The sequence below is a fragment of the Aspergillus tubingensis genome (assembly GCF_013340325.1).
Source record: "Aspergillus tubingensis WU-2223L DNA, scaffold_7, whole genome shotgun sequence".
NCBI classification, from domain to species: domain Eukaryota; kingdom Fungi; phylum Ascomycota; class Eurotiomycetes; order Eurotiales; family Aspergillaceae; genus Aspergillus; species Aspergillus tubingensis.
Genome location: NW_023336281.1, coordinates 774,674 through 794,437, shown reverse-complemented (window position 1 = coordinate 794,437; position 19,764 = coordinate 774,674). Strand labels below are relative to the sequence as shown.

Below are 19,764 nucleotides of genomic sequence, written 5' to 3'. Positions count from 1 at the left end.
TGAGCCAGCTAACAGGCAAATCTGGAGGTGTGATCAGGTACGATCTTGATAAAACATCAAGCAGGGTCTATTCCCACCACTGGACCGGATCGCTGAGTGAGATCCCTGAATATCTGTCAAATGCTTTAGCTACCCTCCAAACCGATCACGGCCTTAGAGGGCTTATGAGGCGTCAAATCGCCAAAAATATGGCTGATATTCAAAGAAAAATATCTACTTTTGGCAAGTCCTTGAGACCAGAAGAGGACTGTCTATTTCAAGCTGAATATGAACATATCGCACCTGGTTCGTGTGCGAATTGCGATCGATCCAAGCGGGTAATACGACCTGAACGAGAGCAGGATGAGCCTGTCATCCACTATGGATCCATTGCGTCTGGGGATCAAATGATGAAAAATAGCCAACTTCGAGATCATATAGGCCAGGAACTAGGAGTCCTCTGTGTCGATGTGGGGACCCCAGGTCTCATGGGTATCTTTCCATGCCTGGTCATTCGGGGCATCTGTGACTATGCAGACTCTCACACAAACAAGGCATGGCACCAATATGCAGCAGCTGCGGCAGCAGCCTATGCAAAGGAGCTTCTATTGATGGTTCCGCAACCTCAAGCAAGAGGCATCAATAAGAGTGGAGATGGCAATCCAACCCCGGAATGGAGTGGACTAAGGGAAAGTACCCCCCCTGAGCCGTCAACAGATTCTGGATACGCATCTACTACCCACCAAAAGATCCCACGCCGAGATGAATACCACACAGAACATGTTCATAATGTTCAAGGCATAGTGTTTGCCGGAGTGAGATCCCCTTCTTCTCCGGCGGCAGCTAGCCCGAGTAAAGCACAAGACGACCACGGCGAAGACACTGAATCTATCTATACAACTAAGTCTAGCATTTCTTTTTCGGATAAGCAGAGCTATATTTCCGAACTGGTAGATGATTTGTTCAATAAAGTCCAGTGTGGCCAATATGCCCAGAAACTTCCGGAAAGAATACACGACATTCTTCCTCAACATCTGAAAGCTTTTGCATTAAGATTTGGTCAAGCTGGCTCGACTCAGATAAACAGGGATATTATGGTGTTTATCCGTCGACACAGAGAGTTCGTTGTTTCCCAAGACTTGGCGTCGCCTCCATGCAGAGACTGATAAAGCATCCTGACAGTGAAATTGCGAATGGGCTGAGAATAAAATACCTAGAAAATCAGACTGAAACCTATGTGTCAACGCATGATGACACCAAAATAAAATTAGGCGATATCATGGATCTCTGGGACCAAAATCTGGAGGATGCAGATGGTGAGCTTGCCACCGCACAATTCGACAGTGGGGCAGAGCATTTAGACGTGGACGATGATATCCCGATTGAAGACGGTGATGAAAACCTCCCTGAACACACGGAATTTTGGAGCCTGATCACCAGTAGCCCAGTGTATGAATGGCTACTTGGAAGTCTCCGGAGGAAACTTCACCTGCAACCAGCAGAGCCAAATGTTCAAGATGCTATTCGCGACCGAATCCTGGAGACCCTCCCGTCATCCCGAAGAGTCAGTCGATATGACCAGCCAACAATATATCAGGTAGAATTCCTTCTCAATTGGGATCCCGCGTCTTTCATCGCAGAACAGGAGTATGACACAAGTAAAGAAGGCTTCCTTGGGAAGATTATCACGATTACAGGGTCCGGTCAGGATGCTCAAGCAATGACTTGCTTGCAATACCTTCAGCAAACATGGCATTCATATGGTGCCGATATCCTTCAGCTAGTCGAGGCTACACTGCTTAGTGAGCGTGACTATAAACACAGCTGTACGCTTTCCCCCCATTGGTACCCGCGGATGCTTATCATGTCTATAGGTACACTGCCAGACAATACACAACTCGCGGCTTGGACGAATGAAAAGGAGTTTCTAGTTGAAGTCACTGGAATAGAGAGTTCGATTACAGAGATTGGGGAACAACTTGCGTGGCTAGGCTCTGCTCTCCGTTCCTCGCCCCACGACTCTAGGATATTGTACTGCACACCGTTCATCAACAGCGCCAGCCCTTCTCCAGAACCCCCCCAGGCCAAAAAGCGCGAGTCCCGTGCTGGGACTCGTAATGTGACGTCGCTATCTGCCGAACAGCTGGAGAGGAGGCGCATTCGGGCTATGGCGTTGGAACAAGATATACAAGAGATTCAAGCTTTGATGAAGCATCAGCTCGCCCGGCCTAGTAGACAGGAATATCCGGGTATGAGTTATCAAGATGCAGCAAACCCAAATCCACAAGCAGCAGCTATCACACGGGTATTATGCGGTATTGATTTCAAGTGTGAGGATCAGGAGCAAGCGAGCTCGTCGCCGCCCCTGGGACAATGCTGGCATCACTTGTTCCGGAACCCCACAGTGGTGATGGGCTTCCCAATACCATACCGCTCCAGACAAAATACTGGCCTTGAAATCCCGCTCAACATCTTGGCGGGTCTAGCCCAAGCAACGCAGGTGGATGTCTTTAGTGATAAGCTATTCATCAAAGGATTCTCTAGCTTATTGATCCCGACAGAGTACATCCGAGATCAGGATCAGATGATGTGGCACCTACGTTATAATGTGCATAGAGATCGCATTTCGTATCTGGATGGCATTGGGGCTCATGTCGGACACATCACACTAGCCGATTTGGAGTCGAGCCGACATATTCTTGGTTGGTGTTCAGACGCAAAGTTCTATGCCGGTATGTCATAGCATGATTCTAGGGGTGGAAAAGGGTTTCACAAGCTGACTTGCCACAAGGAGCGACAGATGCTAGTTATTCGATCAATCGGTCTTGGTTGGGGCCACCGTCCGCTCGCTGCAGCTTAAACAACATATTGATCACGGCAGGCAGGCTAATCACAGGCGGTGACCCAGCAATATATGGCAACAGAGACATACCGTATCGACTAATTAGGGATGAGTACATTGAAAAGCTCTCGTGGATTGCCAGACAATACGTGGTAATGTGGGATGCCGGAGCCAAAAGGGGGTGGTTGGTGAATGGGGCCTGCGCTCTTTTGCACCTTCTATTTGCTTCCCTATATTTCAACAGAACTGATCCACTCAGCTTTGCATTCCAGTTAGATCTTACCGACATCAAAGTCCCAGAGAACACATTCAACCCCAGCTCAGCAATGGAAGTCTTGTTGAACCATGATAACCTTAGTCTGAAACTGTACCACGCGAAACAGAGCCAACCAAGTGAGGCAACTTTACCTCCAGTACAGATTCGAGATAGAGTCAATCGTTTGTATAACATGCTCGAGAAGATCATGGATCATCAAGCAGAGATCATGGGGGCAGGTGGCGGAGCGTCACTCAATATGTCCAGGGGAAACCTGGAAGGATGGGATTTCAAGGATTTAGCGACCCAGGAAGACCCGCTGTATCCTCGGCTTTGTAAGTTGGGGATCAGAGGGAAAAGCTGGGTTGACTTTACTAGAGATATTCGTGCGGCAGTGCTATTTGGGACGGGGTTTGGTGAGATTCTTCGCCCGGTTGATAACGACCAACTATGCCCATATTGGAGCACATTGCCAGAAGGTAAATCTTACCTTGCAGTCAGTGGGTATGATCTTACAAATATCATCGATCGGTTTGGAAATCCACATAGTAGACCGGTCCGACTGACCCGCAATTTGATTTGGTGCAACTGCCTAGACAATGGCCCCCAAGCTTGCAAGTGCATTGGACTCCCGGAACAGACAGAACATTCCGAACTGGCACAAGTAATCCTGCCGTCACACTTCAAAAGGAGAATACCTAAGCTAAATTCCGTTCGACCAAGCGGTTGGGGCCATGGCGCGATATTATTTGGTTACAACAAAGACTTGCGATGGACCTGGAACGACACCGGTTTCCCTGAACAGAAAGACGTCTTGTCATGCTCAGATGATTCGGGGTCCGATTCAGACGGCGACTTCCAAGACTCAGGACTTGGAACAAGCTTGGCTCCTCCCAATGCCGATGGTTCCAGGAGACTGTCATTGTCAAGGTCCCCGTCTGGAGGTATTACTCACGAGGACTACGAGGTAGGCATTGTGTGTGCGCTGTCCAAAGAACTTCTTGCCGTCCGCGCATTGTTCGATTCAACCCACCCTGACCTCGAAAAAGACCGAAATGACCCTAATTGCTATTGTCTCGGACGGATGAAAGGATTCAATGTGGTTGCTGCTGGTCTCCCACACGATGATTATGGCACGAATTCCGCCACAAATGTTGCTTCTCATTTGATCCGAACTTTCCCGCGAGTGAAGTTCTGCCTGGTCGTTGGAATTGGAGGGGGGGTACCTTCCGCAAACCGGGACATACGGCTTGGTGATGTCGTCGTCGGTACTGGGGTGATACAAGGTGATATGGGGAAATGGATCCAGAACTCCGAATTTAAGATGACGGCGCAGAAACAACAACCACCGCCCTATTTACGAGCAGTCATCACGAAAATCCAGTCCAATGGCCTCATCTCCTTTGAGTCCGCTTTGAACCCGCTCCTTGTCGATCTTGATCTGATTGCCTCAATGCAATCGAAATACTTATACCCAGGCGCAGACAAAGACATGCTATTCGACGCAGGTGACGTGCACGTTGAGACGGAACCAAATTGTGACAAGTGCATCGGCAGCCGACGTCCAAGGACTCGACAGCATGACGGCCCAAGCGTTTACTACGGTCTTATCGCATCTGGTAATCAGCTCGTTCGAGATGCAAGATACCGAGACCGCCTGGGCCAGGAAAATGTGATCTGTGTTGAGATGGAGGCGGCAGGAGTCATGAGAACCACCACTGACTGCCTTGTCATTCGGGGCATATGCGATTATGCCGACTCACATAAGAACGATCAGTGGCAGGAGTATGCCGCTGCCTCAGCGGCTGCTTACGCCAAATTTTTCCTGTCTCATATGCGCGAAAGCGCTCATGAGTTCGCCGTCCGAGTCCCATCACGGTTAGAAGCTCCGACGGGGTCAGTACACTTGCAGAAGGAGAAGCGGGCTGCATCATGTGCTGTCTATGACCAGCATGTGGAGCTCAAGAGATCTCGACGATACTGAATTCTATGCCAGTGCTGACTGAGGTCGATCTAGACGAGCTCCAGATGTCGCCATAATCCAAGGAACGATCAGAGGTGATAATGCCAGAATACTACGGTTCTACCTGTTTCTAATGGCAGCAAGACGAACAATTGACTCGATATGTACACCTGTAATTTGGAAATTCCCTATAGAGACTCCTATAATAAAGGGGGGATTCTCTTTGAACCTCCGTTGTTGGTCATGCAAAAGCCTTCAAGGCATCATTTGGTACACCCATATACAGACCTAGTACAAACTTTCAGAGTCGATCTGATGCCTCTTAACTGGAGATGATTGTATCTGTGGGTGGGTTAGCGAAATAGGATTACCTCTCACCAGGTTTTTGAAAGTAATTCTTCCACAAAGGGTTTCTGATCCAAGTGCTTCATGAACCCTTAACAACTTCCACTGAATGCAATACGAGCGATTACCCCAGGATTCCCAGATGCGATGACTAACAATAATCGGGTGTCTCTCATTGGCTGCACTGTGTATCAATCTGGTATCCGTACGGCTACCCCACGGCTCCGGCAGTTCGGCACCCACGCCTTACCCGATCGGGGCTTAAGCCAGACCGGGGCTGCAGGTAGCCGGTTATGTTTGCGATGCACTCCCCTCACATCACCGTTCTTCTTCTTCTTCTTCTAAGAAATAGTGAGAGACCACACCATGTCCAGCTAAATATTAACGGCTTATTTCTTCTTTTCTGCCAAAAACCTCAATAACACCATAATGGTGTTGCGAAAGTGCACCATATGCGATCGACGGTTCAAGAAAACGGAACATTTTAAGCGCCACGAACGCTCACGTAAGTCAACCGACCTGCATATGGTTGCATCCTGCTGACGACTAGTAGATACCAAGGAGAAGCCCTATGAATGTAGTGTCTGTCATAAGCGATTTTCACGAAGGTATCGAAGCTGTGGGCTATTTTCACTCCTGCACGTGCTAACACTGTTGCAGTGATGTCCTAAGCCGCCATGCCAGGGGTCATAATCAACCAGCTGCCAATGCAGCGGTTGAACCAGGTGCTGGTATTCCTGCCACACCTACCAATCAAGCTCCTGCTCATCGACCATCAACTATGACAGCGGGAAATCAGAACTACGTCCTTGGTATGGGTGCGGAGAGTGCTCGCCCGCTCCAGCATGGTTCGTCGGCACCTCACAATTTTACAATGTCCGCGGCTCTCGATCAGCAGTCGACTTCCTTGGACTTTCTTGCCAACGTATCTGCTCATCAACCTCGCACTGAACCAGTAGCTAGTCAGATCATGGCAAATGAGCATCAAGGTTACCTTGGCTGGAATGACGTGCCTGTTCCGGACCAGCAATGCTACAGAGGGACAGTTCTTGATCCATTGCACAACGACATACTGCAATTATGGCTGGAGCCGCAAGGGGACTCGATCTCGCAGCAAGGATCAATCGACCTCAGGGGGAATTCTAATCTCGGCATTTTAGGGGAGACCGTTGCTTCTTCAGAGCAACCACGACCATCTATTGATAGCATGAGCTTGAGCTCTGGAAGTAGTATTCCAACTGAACGGTTTGCCCGTGTTCAGCGCTATTGGCTTGCTCCATCCAACAACACTGGGCGGCTCATGAACAGCTTATGGCATGATGTAGCCTACAGCGAACAGGACAATGTGTTCGCTTTCAGGCCAACCCACTCTTCCAGCGCCCCGTCGGGTTACCTGCAGGGGTCGAGGTACGGCGTCGATGAAGAGTGCAGGCAGCGTCTTTACACAATGTTCAACCAGAGCCAAGGTCAATCTCAGATGCGTTCTTCTGAGGTTACTGCAGTCTCGCCCTTTACCCAACCACATCGCAATTCCAATTTTCCTCCTGCGGAAATTCTGGATATGGCACTAGATCTGTTCTTCCGCGACTTTCACCCACTGGTGCCGTTTATCCACATCCCAACATTCTCTGCAAAAGACGCCCGTCCATCCTTGCTCTATGCCATGTGTCTCATTGGCATGGTCCTGTTGGGAACCAAAGGCACGTTAAGCTTCGTTGTCAACAACTTCTCGGTATGATCAGGTCTTATGTGCAGTGTGCGTTGCTAATATGCTATAGTCCACGCTTGGAAGTATTACAGCAGAATTAGCCAAGTGTTCAGTTGGAGTCGAGGGTTCTTTGTCCACCGTGTCCACTTTTGCAGCTGCATTTCTGTTTTTGAATTTGGCTGCCATGACAGGAGTAAGTTTTAATTGAGAAAGAAATTGAGTTATACTAATTTCTGTAGGAAAAGGAACATCTCGAAAAGTGCCAAATGCTCTATGTTAATCTCATATCGGTATGCCATTCAACCAGAGCCATAGAATACGGCTGACACTTCATTAGATCGCACAGCGGCACGGACTCTTCGCGGCTAGGGAAGGGCAGGTGCTTGACACGCACCTGTTCGACGCTATCCCTAATACTGAGACTCGGTGGAAAGCCTGGAGCAAGGTAGAATCAGTAAAACGGTGAGTTGCACAAAATCTCAGAAGAGCATCCGCTGATATCACAGGCTCATAACTGGACTACTGCTGCTCGACTCTTGGTACTCATCGTTCATGTCTACGAGTCCGATTATTGTGCCAGACTCTGTTCAACTGATACTGCCGTGTGATGAAGCGCTCTTTCGAGCTACAACTTCCACGCGCTGGATGCAGCTAAGCGGTAGTGACAAAGTCAGCTTGATGCCTACGATACTGATGCCATCGGAGAATGTCGACATTCCAACACTTCGCAGCCCGATAGATGATTTCTGCATGTATGCAGTACTAGCAATGGTTCAGTCGAGGCTTTCAGAAGCATACTATCGACTTCTTTCAAATCGTGCCAGCTACCCCTTCGCCCCCTGCAATACATATGCCATGGACGGGCGTGCAAGATGTCTGCCATCACTTCAGCTCCAGCTAACAAGCAAATATGGCGATGTGCTGGACCGGCTCAATCCAAACGCAGCCGTCATGTGGCACAATATGTGCATGACGCTAACAGCAGACACCCAAATCTTCGACATGGCAGCTGGCCGTTCTGGCCCAGGCCCTGCCCGAAAAGCACTCGATGACATTGCAGCATGGTCGCAAACACCGGCTGCCAGACGAGCTTGCTTGCATGCAGCACACATCTACCGAGCCATGACGAATAGGAAGGCATCAGACCATACAATGTTCCATTCTGTATTCTCCCTTTTCTACGCAGCACTAGTGCTGGGTCTTTACGTCTTCATGGTGCCAAGTACCTCTGAGATGCAGCAAGGTGGACACTCCATCGAGCTTTTCGATGATATTGATTGGCAAAAGGTGGGCATTGAGGGGTTCACCAGCTTCATGGAGCCTCAAGAAGGCCAATCTTTTCCGCCGTCTGAAGAACCTGCGATGAATTTTATTCGGAACGGCGGCACGATATACCTACGCGGTGTTCCCATCCAGGGAGGCTATCAAGCAGCCCGCCGCGTTCTACTCGACTACGCAGGACTGCTAAAGGATACAGGGAAGTGGAGCGTACGAAAGTTTTCGTATGTGCTGCATATCATGAGCGATGTGCTAATGGATGTGGAATGACCACTACACCAGAAGTGAAGCCATCAACTGCGTTACGATCTCATTTATGAATACGACAGCATGTATACCAATATATGTACAATATGATAACCCACGAATAGGGTACTAGGTTATACCCACGACCGATTCCTAACCCTTTCATTCAACATTTCCAACTCCTCCTTCGACGCAACCACTCCCATGATCCCTTTACCACGAGCAGCACCCTCCCCAGCAGCACCAGCATCATCCCTCCTCTCCCCCGCCAACACAACCCTCAACCCATCATCCCCATCCCCATCTTCACCTTCATTATTCAAATTCCTCCCCCTCGCAAACCACAACCCCTCCCCATCCTCCCTCTCACTCTTCACCTTCACAACACCCCCATTCTCAACCTCTTCCACAACCGCCCTCTCCCCAGCACTACTGCCCCCCTCCGACGCCGTCTCCTCCTCACTCTCCCCCGTATACTTCGCCACACTAATCCCATTACACCTGGCATTTGGCATATGCAGCACGTCATGCAGCACAAGGGTATTCGTGCGCGAATCGTCCGGTGCCCGTTGCACCCGGAGCTGCACTGTTCCTACGCCTAGCACCCGCTGGTTCGCGATCTTGCATGGTGCTCGCCGGTAGCTGCTGAATGAAGAGCGGTTTTTGGCGATGTGTGTGTTGCTTTGTCGGGGGAGGAGGAGCCAGGTGAAGCAGCGGTTGCTGTTGCTGCTTTTGGATGAGGATGAAGAAGAAGGGGTGGGGTGTTGGCGTTGGCGTCGGTTTGGACGTGAGCGTTGTTTCTTGGTTTGGGTGTGGGTGTGGGTGTTGGCGTGGTTGGGGATAGTGTAGGGGTGGTAGGGGTTGTAAGAGGTGTGATGGTGAGAATATGGTGGGTGTTGTAGATGGGTGGTCATATTGGATGAGCGTGTAGTATATAGTAGGTAGATATCAGTAGATGTAGTACTTGATGAAAAAGAAGTATAGGTGAAGAGAGAAGTATGAAGTAAGTAAAGAAAGTAGACAGTTCCAACTTTCACGTAGTGTAAAACAAAGCATGATAATATAGATCGAACTACAAAATGACCAAGGAAAGAATATCATATCATATAAGTACTCAGAGTATCGAACACGCGTAACCGTCGATCCAAGTCCGGGTCTGGACTTTGAGGGGATCGGGGATCTGCTGGCAAAAGGCGTGGCAAACAACCTCCCAACCCGCCCTTCCGTATCGGGTAACTCCTCGCTGATTGTTCATTCTAGATTCTTTCACATTTCCCCATCATTCTACTATTTTTGACTGAAATAGAAACATAATGTGATCTGTCAGTCCAGGTACACTCTTCTCCCTTGAAATAAAATAATGTTTTTCTACTTGGAATACTGTGCAAAATATGCTATGTCTGAAGGGTATGTATCTATCTGCCACAAGTCTTGACGTAGCCGATGGAGAAGCTTAATCAGAGGTGGAGTCCAACGCGTCGTCCTTGATGGAGTTCCAGCCATGCTAAGCCTGCGGAACAAGACTTGATCGACCTTGGTTATGTGAGGTCTTTTGTTCGATGATGGACTGCCAAGTTCGCCTTGTAGGCTTGTCTAGACTTTGTGTGGTATTCTTTGTCTGCGTGTTTCATACTCATGCTCCACTCCGATATACAAACTATGTATATCCTCCGTAGTATGTACGCAACCCAAGTCTGCATCTACTATATACATGAAAGTAGTAGTAACTATCTAAGCATACAAAATATCCCTCACCCTCTCCCCAATGGCCAAACAACTCGTCAACCCAGGACTCTCAATGCCCAACAAATTCACAAACCCAGGAAACCCTTCCTCCTCCTGAATCACAAAATCCTGAAACCCTTTCCCCGTATTCACCGCCCCTCCCTTCCCCAACTTAGGCCGAATCCCACAATAATCCAAAGCGATCGCCTCAACATCCACATTAGGCAAATACGCCCTAATCTCCGGCAACGCCTGCTGCAACCTTGCCGGACTGGGCCTCAAATCACTTGGATCCTCCACCCACTCGACATCCGGCCCAAACCGGATCCTACCGCCCATATCAAGGGTCAAATGGGTCCCTAGCCCGCCCGTCCCCGGCAACGTAGTCGGATACACCAGCACCGAGGTCTTCGGCGTGGAAGCCGAGTAAGAGAAGTACGTCCCCTTGGCGAAATAAGCTTTTCGATGCCGCTCAGCCGGCATCACCATGTTATTGATCGCACAGGCCCCATTGCCTGCACTGTTGATCACCGTCTCCGCTGTGATGGTCGTCTCGCTCCCGTCCGCTGACACAGCGCTGATCCGGTATCCGCCGCCCTCACTAGCAGGGAGGGGTTCAATGCCCGTCACCTGTGTCATGAACGCACAGTCTCCGCCGCGATCTTCGAAATCTCCTTGTAGATAGGTCATTAAGGAATGGCTGTCGATGATGCCGGTTGTCGGGCTCTCCACGATGCCAGCCAGGGCGCGCACTTCGGGTTCGCGCCGCTGTGCTTCTTCCTGGCCCAGGATGCGTGTGGGGACGCCGATGCGTTTGGCGTGTTCGTGCACGCGCAGACAGGCTTCCCATTGTTCTGGGGTTTGGGCGACGATCCATTTTTTGGTGTTGCGGTGTGGGATGTTGTGTTGGGCGCAGAGTGCGTACAGGAGCTCTTTGCCCTTGATGCAGAGGGAGGTTTTCAGGGTGTCGGCGCCGTAGTAGAGGCCTGCATGGATGACCTATCATTGTGAGATCATCACTTAGCTTTGTTCTTGAGAGTATAATTGCATTGGTGTAATTGGGGTCTGGAAAGCTACCTCTGAATTGCGACTACTCGTCTCCGTCCCCGGCGCGTCATGTCTCTCTAGTAGAATCGTCGATGTGCCCTCTTTCATGGCTAGTTGGCGCGCAACTGCCAGTCCGACGACCCCTGCGCCTATAACCTTGACAGTAGTGTGTTAGATTGCTGTTTGTGTTTCCTGCAAGGACGTAGATAGATGGTGTTGGTAGGGATTGGTTACCGCATGTGTGACGTCGGCCCTGGAGGCGGCAGTACTGGAGAAGGCGCGCCGCGATAGAAGGCGGCCATTGGGAATGGAACGGAGAATACGAGTGGCCATTGGGGTTGTGTGACTCCGTGGGATCATTTAGACAATGCCTGCATTGTACGGGGGTGGGTTGTTGGGGTGAGGAGGAGCATTTGAGTGGTGGTTGTTCCCCACGACGGGCGGAGTCGGCGTCGGTGCCGATGCCGATAAGCTCTGCTATTATCGTTATCTTCGGGGATGTTCCTGGCCCGATACTTGGTTGGTGAAGATTGGAACATGGATTTCGTATGCTGATTCAGGGGTATCTGATTGAAATACTTTATGTTCTAACTATATGGGGTGGTCGCCTCTATGGATCATATTATCGTACAGTAGACTATTTGGGCGTGCCATCTCAGGCTATGGAATATACAGTGGCAGATTCAGACCAACCCAGCGGGTCTATCGACGAATGTCGATCGATTAGCCACGCTTGCCTACGTTCTTGAGCATGTCTTCTAAATGCTGCATGCTGTTAGTTCGATCCTTTGAATTGGCAATGTGGCACGTACCTGTTTCTGTTCGGTGGCTAGTTTGCCATGGGTATCCTGCATCGGTCAGCACCAGCATTCGCAGCGGACCACATCGACTTACACTAATAATAGCCAGAACAAGTGAGTAATTATTGTAAAGAAACCTCTCCCTCCGTTTGGCGTCGCCGCCAACCCGGCTAAGCTTTGCTAGAAGATTGTCAAACTCTGTGGTCAATCGGCCCAGACTATTGGCCACTGGCTCGTCATCCCCGGCTTCACTGCTCAGCACCAAAATGCCGTGCAGGAGTTGTCCAAAACGCTGAGTGAGAAAATGAGGTGCAGATGATTTGTTGAGATCGTCTCCTCCGGCAAGAGACAATGCGGAGACCGCACTACGGCCGGTGTTCGCTGCTACCCGTTTCAGGGACTCGCACTGCGTGTCCATGATGACTTGGAACCGAGGCCACAATTGCATGTTGGTTCCGTTGACATAGGAGTCGGCCACCGGTACCTTGCGCCGCTGCAATTCGAAAGCGGCTTGCTGGTTTAATCGCACGCAGATCAGAACTCCGAGCGCATCTGTAGTCTGCTCGATCAGGTGCTTGGTCAGGGCCTGTCCAAGGGTGAAGACTGGTTCGAAGATCTCAACGGCCTTGCGAGATATCTGTTGGAAGCCCAATGTGGAGAACATCTCGGTCATGAACGAGTATTCGGCGGAAACATTATCTAGGAGAGCAAGGTTGAAGTTTCGGAAAGGGACTTCGAGTCCGTGGAAAGCATTGTCCTCCTCTGCCAAGTAGGAAGATATTGCCATTTGATTACCTGCCCTAAGTATGTCGACTCTCCTGCCGAGAGAGAAGGGGTCGTGCGCCGCAGAACCAGCTCGGCCGCCGGGAACAATATTACCTGTGCTAGTCAGTATCAGTCAAATCATGCACTGAGCAGCAAGCCCAAACACACCTGTTTTATGTGAGGATGGATCCCCTCCTAATACCTCATTCCGATCGCTCGGATAGACCTTGATTTTTTCGAGTGCTTGGTGATACCTTGTGAAATGCGACAGGTAATACCATCGCATCGTATTGATGTAGGCCTGGGTGATTTCTCCCGTGAGAGTGGGGTGGGCTCGTGATATGTAGCCGTACAAGTCCTTGAACTTAACCAGTCGCTGCTGCTGGATGATCTGTGCATTGATGTTCGGAGATCGCAGGGCTCGAATTTGAGACACCAGGTAGTCCCGGATCCGCTCCACTGCCTGCATGTCTGTTAGTCAATCTGTAAAGTAAATTTATACCGGAAGCAGTACCTTCTTCTTGATATCACCCAGCAGAGGCCGCACATCTTCGATAGACTTGCTACTATTGGTGCCTGAGGCCTTGGCTTCGATGCTAGCCGTCCGAGTCTCGATCTCGTTCAGAGCCTTGACCCAGTTCTCATCAATAGGTCCCTCCGCCACTAATCGCACGGTCTTCGGAGACAAGCTGATTTCCTCCACAGCAGGTCCAAGCAGCTGTTCAACATTCCGTCGGTTCTCTAGCATCGCATTCAGCTGTATCGAACGAGATTGCAAACTCTCTATTTCTGCTGATACGGCTCCCAATTCATTCTGAAAGTCATTCAAGTACATTTCAACTGACTTGGAGACGTCATCGCAGCCAGTGATTGCCGAGTGCAGGTCCTGGAATTTGTCCCTTTCCTTCTCGAACTGCTGGATGGTCTGGGCGCCGACATCACTTTGCCAGGCTCTTCTAGGTTGTTCTTCTTCCGCGATAAAGTCTTCCAGGCTGAGTCCATGGAAATCAATGTCCTCCACAAGCTCCGAGGGTTTCACTTCCGCGACGGACGCTGGAGAGCTATCTCTTGTTTTGCCTTGTTTTCCAATGATCCCATTCAAAACCTCGAGCGGATCAGCAACATCGGATGGGCGGGGTCGTGCAGCACTCGGTTTAGGCGAGGAGCCTTCACGCGCAGTCGCAGCGAGGGAAGTAGATGAGTCGTTCGGAGTCGACAAGAGAGACAACGCCGAACCTTGGCGACTGGAGGCGGGGCGATTGTTCTGAGTCGGAGCCAAGCGAGATGAGGTCCTTCGAGGCAAGGGAGAGCTGCTGCGACTATCGAATTGGGGACCGGAGGGCGTCGCATGACCCGAAATGCGGTCTAGCCACATCTTGGGAGGCCGACACGGAGAAGCGTGCGGATAGCGGAGAGCTCCCCGGGTTCATCGAGGGGTGAAGTGGAGAGGTGAGGGAAGTTCTCCCAGAACACAGGTGGGTACTGGGAGATATTATACGGCTGCGTACATTCGAGAAGACGAAGGTGAAGACCGTAACCAGGCTGATAAGTTGACAAGAGGATAACTAGTAGATAGCTACTACTTACTACTATAGTGATTAGGAGTATACGTGGAATAGCAGGCCGAGATGCTACGGCGAACTACAGCAACCGCGGACGTGGTTTGTCCGAGACTAGACCGGACTGGGACTAGCGACCACAAAACCCCGCCACAACCAGTGCCTTTTTTTCGCAGTCCATTTGTCGATTTCTTTTCGCCTGTGTCCCCCTCTTCGTCCTTCCTTCGCTTTTTTCTCTTCCTTTTCCTCTAATCTCCTCCTCAATTCCAACATCCTCCTCACCTCTCCCTTTCACCTTTTACCTCATACCCCCTAAAATCCATCACCATGGCTGACGAGGTAGGTGCTAACTCTCCTTCTGCGAACTCCCCGGTCTACTCAGTTGCGGCCTATCTTCGTCCTGCTTGCTCGGTTGGGTTGGGTGTTTTCGGGGCCTCGCATCTCGATCGCTGCCCCCCACCCAACCCCCCTCGTTCCTGCAGACATTGTATATTTCGCTACACTCTTGGACCATCGTCTGTCATCTTGATCATGGGCTAGTTCGCTAATCTTCACACTCAATAGCACGAGACCTTCGAGTCCGCCGATGCCGGCGCCTCGGCCACCTACCCCATGCAGTGCTCTGCTCTGCGCAAGAACGGTCACGTTGTCATCAAGGGCCGCCCCTGCAAGATCGTTGAGATGTCCACCTCCAAGACTGGCAAGCACGGTCACGCCAAGGTCCACATCGTCGCCATCGATATCTTCACCCAGAAGAAGCTTGAGGATCTGTCCCCCTCCACCCACAACATGGATGTCCCCAACGTCTACCGCAAGGAATACCAGCTCGTGAGTAGTTCGGAACATGTACGGTCTTGATGAACTTGACACGCTAACACAGCTATAGCTTGACGTTACTGACGACGACTTCCTTTCCCTGATGGATGAGGCCGGTAACACCAAGGACGACGTCAAGGTCCCCGAGGGTGAGGTTGGCGACCGTATCCGCCGCATGTTCCACGACGAGGAGAAGGACTGCAGTGAGTAACACCCGTTCATCTTGGATTAGTGGCTGTTGGCATGGTTACTGACGAATTTCCTTTCCAGACGTCACCATCCTGTCCTCCATGGGCGAGCAGGTCTGCATGGATGTCAAGGAGGCTCCCAAGGGCAACTAAATTATTGTGTCTATGGACCGTTAACTGCTCTGTCATCCATGGTGTATTTGAAGAGCCTCGCTCGGCTTTGCCCTTGGTCAGGTGGATGATACGGCCTTTTGGGCAGCTGCGGCGCCACGTACTCTTATATCCGTCTGTTTAGCCTTGGGTATACGCTGAGCTGGCCATGATGGTCACGTTAATTTGGCAGCATAAATCCTGCCTTGTCAGAGAAACAGTTCTTGAGTTCAGCACTTTCACGATAGTTTGACGAATAAAAAATTAACTACCTTTCTCCCAACCTATCATGTCCAAATGTCATTCGTAGACGAGATAAGCAGCGTAGCAGTGTAGATTCGATATTCTGAGAGACGCCTGCATGAAATCTACGGAAACAATGAAGTACCAACCTTATCGCAAGAATTAAAGGCTACGCAGTGGGCGATAAGGCGCATGCGGATATTACTTTTTCGGGGTCCTGCATCAACGGTAGAAAAATCTGACTGGTAACAAATCTCTGGTAGCTGCGTTGACCCGCTCCGGAAGACCCAGGCCTTCTGTTCCTCCACAACCTTTGGACAAGGAAGAATGAAGAGCGCTGCCCTGGATGGAGTACATCACCCGAGGGGTTTGCGGGCAGGAAGGGTGCCGTGAACGACGGTATTATCTGGATAATGGCCTCTGGTTCTGCAGGCGGGGTCATCAACAAGAGGTCTGATCTTCCCCCTCTCTCCCGCCCCTCACTCATTCTACGCACGCGACCGATCAGCCCACTCATTCTCCATTTGTCGCGTAGGGACGTCAAGTCGAAGAAGATCCCGAAGACTTTAACACACAAGGCCGGACAAGTCGCGTAAAGAAGGCTGCAGCGGAGAAGTCTCAAAAGAGTAAGAGAGCCTCCAACCTACTATAACTACAACCACCACCATCATACTACCATCATGGTTTGGAGGTGACGCGCTCTCCACATCGGCTAATATCAGGCAGCATACCGGGGACGCCAGGCCTATAGTCTATTTCTGCAAGTCTACCAATTGATCCTCTGGAAGCAATGTCACGCGCTGGTCCATCACCGCGGCTTTCCGTCCGAGCTGGAGGTATGCATGACATAGCCCCCCTTGGGCAAACCACTAATGAATGGCTCACTGATGCACGCATAGTCTGTCGTTCGCGATCTTTGGGCGCTCCGATTGGAGACGTATGCCGAGAAGATCAATGATCCTTCAGAACAGGATGAGGAGCCTGAGTTCTTCAGCTCGCAGGTAACCTCGGGCCTGGATGGATCCGACGACACCAGGTTCAGAGGAAGGCAGGCGACATGGCCTCGCCTTATTGATAGCATTGCTTTGTGCTATCTAGGCGCCCTGTTAATGAGGCTCCCAGTGGGTGTTGGGGATATCTATGGGTGAGTAGTCAAGTATGAACCACTTTGGATCTTGCAAGGGCTAAGTGAATGTTTAGAATGGTAATGCGTGGTGATGTTCCTTTCATCAGGATTGTTAAGATTATCCCTCGAGATATGAGGGATAAACTGCCACAAGAGTTTATTTCGATACTTGAGACAACGGTGAGTGCCTATGATAAGTTAGGAAGAGATGGTCGTGTCTGACTATATGATAGAGGCTACTCCAAGCCGAGCACCTTCATGGCGCTGTCTCAGACCTTCTGCTGCTTTATCATAACAAATTCAACATGCAATTCCCATCTTTGAACTGGCCAGTCCTGTTATATAAATATGTCAAGAGACTTGCGCTTCCTCGTATGCGACGCCCCCGTCTTCAATCATGCCTATTCGTTAACCTACTTGCAGTGGATATTCACCCCGCCGCGAAGAAGTTGCAGCATCTTCTAGGGTTTGACTTTGAATACCCTACAAGCATATCTGGAAGGAGGAGGCCACTCCAACTGCCCGAGCTGCAACTAGTCGCTCTGGTTGTCATCACCACCAAGCTTCTGTTCCCGTTTGACGATGTTGAACGATATCCCACAACTGTTGAAGAGCCCACAGTGCAAGTGATCGACTGGAATCTTTGGTCACAAATACAAAGGCATTATGACAATCGAGAGACGCCTGCGGGTCAGCTTGGCAAGGGAAAGGAGATATTGGTGACTGAGAGAGACGTCTTCAGCATGACGCCATCCCAGCTCGACGAGTATATGAACTGGTACGAGAATAGCTGGCTCGATCCAAGTAAAGGTATGAACAATGCCACATTTTTCCCTTCTCAGTGCTGAACAATGTTCCAGTATCAAATCCCCTCGCAGATCTCTTTCCGACTGGTCCAAGTGCTGGAGACAGCCAGACCACAGCTCCTACTCCAGACATAACAGATGAGGAAGCTCTTGATGGATTGATCAAGGCGTCCACCAGCCAATTGAGATCAAGACAGGTCATTGCAGATAATGACCTGGAGACCCCACGGCCGGGATGCTCCTACACGCGGTATCGGACCGAATCTGACCTTCCGGATACTGCGAGGTCCTTCTACGAGACAGCTGCCAAGGTAGCCGGTGTTTCCCTATCTACATTGATTAGGGCTGTATCACAAGCAGAAAATAAAATCAACCGCTGGCTTGAAGAGCAGCGGCGGGTTGAGTACTTTGGATCGATGGGCATGGAATTCACTCGGGACTCCAGTGCGGATCCAGACAATGATGAAGAGAGCATGTCTGAGCTGGAGGATGGTGACTTAAGTTGAGCTTGGCGATCATATATACTAGGGAACTGAGCCAATTGGGTCCCGTCTTTGAAGTAGTATATAAGTATCAAAAATAGAAACATCCTATACTGTTAGTCCTTGAGGTTATATTTTCCCTGCAAATTAACATTATTTGAAGGAAGGCTGATTTGCATCATTGAGCACTGATGTCGGGTCGAGCATCATAAAAGCATAACCAAACGCGGACCGCGGACCACGGACCACGGGCAGCCTCCAACGTATGGATGATGCTAAATGGATGATGTAAAAGTAGTAGTAGTCTACGGACTAATTATGGAGACTGCGGAGAGGCCCCGAACGCGGCCGGACTGCCCTAAACCCTGATCACGTGCGGTCCGTTCCACCTTTGCTAAGCGAGAAATCGTGAAATTGACATCGCCTCATCCGACCGACCTTGTCAGCCGATCGTCAGCCAGCAACAACGAAAACCGCAGCCAGTACGTATACCCTTTTCGTTCGTGAATGCGAAATGCGTGTCCTCTGAAGTCGCAAGCTAACATGTCGTTTTTTCCGCGTCTTTGCAGTGCAGATGTAGGTCATTCCAAGTTCCCTGGCAACCACCCGTCGAATCCCAGCCCGAAATCCGAAAGAGATGGCACGAATAATATCATCGAGAATGAAACAAGGAAACTGACCCAGACTTCTTTCCGATCAATAGTTTCGTCAAGACCCTCACGGGTAAGACCATTACCCTCGACGTCGAGTCGAGCGACACCATCGACAACGTCAAGACCAAGATCCAGGACAAGGAGGGTATCCCCCCGGATCAGCAGCGTCTTATCTTCGCTGGTAAGCAGCTTGAGGATGGCCGCACCCTGAGCGACTACAACATCCAGAAGGTATGAAATGAACCGGTTCCGCGAAATATCTTATACGTCGAATTCGTCTGCTCGGATAGTCGGTTACGAACATGATGCGATTTGGGTCGGTTGGGGCACCACAACACGCAACTAGGTTTTGAGGAGGGGGGATAGTTCCATCGGCACGGTCGCATTCATGGACGTTTCACGACTATCGGCATCCGACGCGACATCAATCACTCGGGATATAGTTTGACTGACGGGTTATCTTCTCGACTATAGGAGTCCACCCTTCACCTGGTCCTCCGTCTGCGTGGTGGTATCATCGAGCCCTCCCTTAAGGCTCTTGCCTCCAAGTACAACTGCGAGAAGTCCATCTGCCGCAAGTGCTACGTACGTCCATCCATCCATCCATACTACTTCCTTACCCCTCGACTCGATCCCGCCCCTCTTTTGAGTCCCGGCTAGCGAAAAATCCCCCACTAACATTGATAACCCGATTAGGCCCGCCTTCCCCCCCGTGCCACCAACTGCCGCAAGAAGAAGTGTGGTCACACCAACCAGCTCCGCCCCAAGAAGAAGCTCAAATAGACGA

General features: G+C 50.5%; 7 protein-coding genes across 7 annotated transcripts; 4 read left to right on the top strand and 3 right to left on the bottom strand.

The window, feature by feature from the left end:
* Nucleotides 1–1,258: 1,258 nt before the first annotated feature.
* Nucleotides 1,259–5,061, top strand: AtWU_05233 (Pfs domain protein; the record flags this gene model as incomplete). The annotated part of the gene is made up of 3 exons (XM_035500343.1): nucleotides 1,259–1,805; nucleotides 1,854–2,711; nucleotides 2,771–5,061. 3 exons carry the CDS (start codon nucleotides 1,259–1,261, stop codon nucleotides 5,059–5,061), a joined length of 3,696 nt encoding a protein of 1,231 aa, XP_035356236.1.
* Nucleotides 5,062–5,814: 753 nt separating this feature from the next.
* AtWU_05232 (FTFMHR domain-containing protein) lies at nucleotides 5,815–8,641 on the top strand (the record flags this gene model as incomplete). The annotated part of the gene is made up of 7 exons (XM_035500342.1): nucleotides 5,815–5,890; nucleotides 5,939–5,993; nucleotides 6,046–7,117; nucleotides 7,164–7,286; nucleotides 7,333–7,383; nucleotides 7,431–7,555; nucleotides 7,600–8,641. The coding sequence occupies 7 exons, from the start codon at nucleotides 5,815–5,817 to the stop codon at nucleotides 8,639–8,641; spliced, it is 2,544 nt and encodes an 847-aa protein (XP_035356235.1).
* A 110-nt stretch (nucleotides 8,642–8,751) lies between these two features.
* Nucleotides 8,752–9,531, bottom strand: AtWU_05231 (uncharacterized protein; the record flags this gene model as incomplete). The annotated part of the gene is made up of 1 exon (XM_035500341.1): nucleotides 8,752–9,531. The coding sequence occupies one exon, from the start codon at nucleotides 9,529–9,531 to the stop codon at nucleotides 8,752–8,754; it is 780 nt and encodes a 259-aa protein (XP_035356234.1).
* An 817-nt stretch (nucleotides 9,532–10,348) lies between these two features.
* AtWU_05230 (NAD(P)/FAD-dependent oxidoreductase) lies at nucleotides 10,349–11,722 on the bottom strand (the record flags this gene model as incomplete). The annotated part of the gene is made up of 3 exons (XM_035500340.1): nucleotides 10,349–11,341; nucleotides 11,420–11,545; nucleotides 11,624–11,722. 3 exons carry the CDS (start codon nucleotides 11,720–11,722, stop codon nucleotides 10,349–10,351), a joined length of 1,218 nt encoding a protein of 405 aa, XP_035356233.1.
* A 390-nt stretch (nucleotides 11,723–12,112) lies between these two features.
* AtWU_05229 (putative GARP complex subunit (Sac2)) lies at nucleotides 12,113–14,329 on the bottom strand (the record flags this gene model as incomplete). Its single annotated transcript, XM_035500339.1, has 5 exons — nucleotides 12,113–12,154; nucleotides 12,202–12,237; nucleotides 12,284–13,068; nucleotides 13,123–13,417; nucleotides 13,469–14,329. 5 exons carry the CDS (start codon nucleotides 14,327–14,329, stop codon nucleotides 12,113–12,115), a joined length of 2,019 nt encoding a protein of 672 aa, XP_035356232.1.
* Nucleotides 14,330–14,840: 511 nt separating this feature from the next.
* Nucleotides 14,841–15,670, top strand: AtWU_05228 (Eukaryotic translation initiation factor eIF-5A; the record flags this gene model as incomplete). The annotated part of the gene is made up of 4 exons (XM_035500338.1): nucleotides 14,841–14,852; nucleotides 15,078–15,341; nucleotides 15,400–15,532; nucleotides 15,600–15,670. 4 exons carry the CDS (start codon nucleotides 14,841–14,843, stop codon nucleotides 15,668–15,670), a joined length of 480 nt encoding a protein of 159 aa, XP_035356231.1.
* A 586-nt stretch (nucleotides 15,671–16,256) lies between these two features.
* Nucleotides 16,257–19,760, top strand: AtWU_05227 (RNA polymerase I-specific transcription initiation factor Rrn7; the record flags this gene model as incomplete). The annotated part of the gene is made up of 13 exons (XM_035500337.1): nucleotides 16,257–16,361; nucleotides 16,446–16,536; nucleotides 16,637–16,746; nucleotides 16,810–17,054; nucleotides 17,111–17,216; nucleotides 17,270–17,408; nucleotides 17,460–17,846; nucleotides 17,897–18,334; nucleotides 18,771–18,806; nucleotides 18,894–18,900; nucleotides 19,028–19,208; nucleotides 19,452–19,562; nucleotides 19,674–19,760. 13 exons carry the CDS (start codon nucleotides 16,257–16,259, stop codon nucleotides 19,758–19,760), a joined length of 2,043 nt encoding a protein of 680 aa, XP_035356230.1.
* Nucleotides 19,761–19,764: the final 4 nt, after the last annotated feature.